General features: G+C 63.7%; 1 protein-coding gene across 1 annotated transcript in view; it reads left to right on the forward strand.

Annotated features, from left to right (window-relative positions):
* Positions 1–5: 5 nt before the first annotated feature.
* The window catches only part of SC5D (sterol-C5-desaturase), a gene marked incomplete at both ends in the record, with an annotated part of 2,314 nt that continues 627 nt past the window's right edge, over positions 6–1,692 (forward strand). The window contains 3 exon segments of the mRNA XM_009696974.1: positions 6–146; positions 875–1,007; positions 1,523–1,668. Coding sequence (XP_009695276.1) covers positions 6–146; positions 875–1,007; positions 1,523–1,668 — 420 coding nt within the window.

Consider the following 1,692-nt stretch of genomic DNA (forward strand, 5'->3'; position numbering starts at 1 on the left):
GGCCTGAAGGCGAGCCGTGCCGCCAGTTCCTCAGCCTCTTCGTCATCACCAACCTGGGGGCACTCACCCTCTACCTGCTCTTTGGCACCCTCAGCTACTACTTCATCTTTGACCACGAACTCGAGAAACATCCCCAGTTCCTAGAGGTGGGCGCACCCCGCGTCACCCCCCTGGCGCCCGACTGGCGCAGCTTTGCCCACGCCGCCGGCGTCCCCCTCGACGTCCTCCGGTCGGAGGCTGTTCCAAATGAAGCGTGCTGACACCCTGCACGCCGCTCACTGGGACTTCTCGCTCCGGATCCGAGCGACCCTCCTGCCCCACCTAAATGCCTGGCCCTACAGATACACCACAAATCACCTCGCTCCGGACGTGGCAAAAGTACACTGTCCTTTTATGCATCCAAACTGACCGTGCCCACCCTGGCACCCTGCGTTCCCTGGCATGTATCGCTCCTTGGGTGACGGTGGTACGAGCTCCCTTGCTGTGGCGGCCGCCACCACGCACGGACCGATGCCTGTCTTGGTACCCCGCTTTGGCAAGTCAACAGCTGCCCGGCTGGTGGTGGTGACTGCCCCTCTCGGCTCTCTGGTGCCTGTCCACACGGGGCCCTCAGTCATCCGTGGCCAGAAACCGGTACCACTTGCACAACACGCTAGACCTGACAGCCAGTGCTAGCCCTGTCCTGCCCTGAGTGCAGCTCCCCCGAATGGGCGGCACGCTGCGGCGTGGACATCGTGGCAAAGGCCGACCGGCAGTTGAGATGCCGGCCCTCCCTGCCTCGCAAAGGGCCGGGGTGTTGGGTCCCTCGAGTCTCTGCCTGGCCCCCGGCATGCCCTCTCTCCCTGACCCCTCTCTTTGGCTGCACCCCCCACAGAACCAGGTGCGTCGGGAGATCGCCTACGCGCTGCGCTCCCTCCCCTGGATCAGCGTGCCCACGGTCGCCCTGTTCTTCGCCGAGGTGCGGGGCTACAGCAAGCTCTACGACAACATTGAAGACTCCCCGTACGGTGAGCCACACCCCACGAACCCCTGCCGGCGCTCTCTCCCTGCCGCCCGGGTCCCCTTCCTTGCCCCGGTGCGTCACTGTTTCTCCTGATGACGGTGCACCTCACACAAGCCCCAAAAAATCCAGGTGGGTACCTCCTGCCTTGAGTAGGTCCCATCTATTAGTCGTGATCCCAAGTTCGCTTTAGGCCAACGTGAGGAGGTGCCCAGTCCCCCCGTCTCAGGTACGGGGCGCAATGGCCCACTCGACACGCATCCTCCTCTGCAAAAGCAGGCCTTCCCTTTCCTGAGCCTGGGTCCCGACAAGCCGGCGCCTGACTCGTTTTCCCTGAGTTGCGGGAGACAATCTGACCCTTTCACCTCATCTCCTCGATGGGATGCAACCCAATGTGGCACACCCTGCCGTGACTTGTACACACCTCCTGCCGCAAGGGCTGTCACGCTTCCCAAGCCCCGGCGGCCCCCGGCTCCTTGCCAACCCTCGTGGGTACCACCCCTAACATTCGTGTTCCCCTAGGCTGGTCGGGTGTCTTCCTCAGCATGCTGTCCTTCCTCTTCTTCACCGACATGGGCATCTACTGGATACACCGCGCTCTGCACCACAGACTGCTCTACAAGGTATGAGACGGGATGGCGGGCTCCAGACGAGAGCCCTCACCCCACGCCGGGGCCTAGCCGCTCCCCCCG

This window comes from Cariama cristata, unplaced genomic scaffold (genome assembly GCF_000690535.1).
Source record: "Cariama cristata isolate BGI_N322 unplaced genomic scaffold, ASM69053v1 scaffold19383, whole genome shotgun sequence".
Taxonomy (NCBI): domain Eukaryota; kingdom Metazoa; phylum Chordata; class Aves; order Cariamiformes; family Cariamidae; genus Cariama; species Cariama cristata.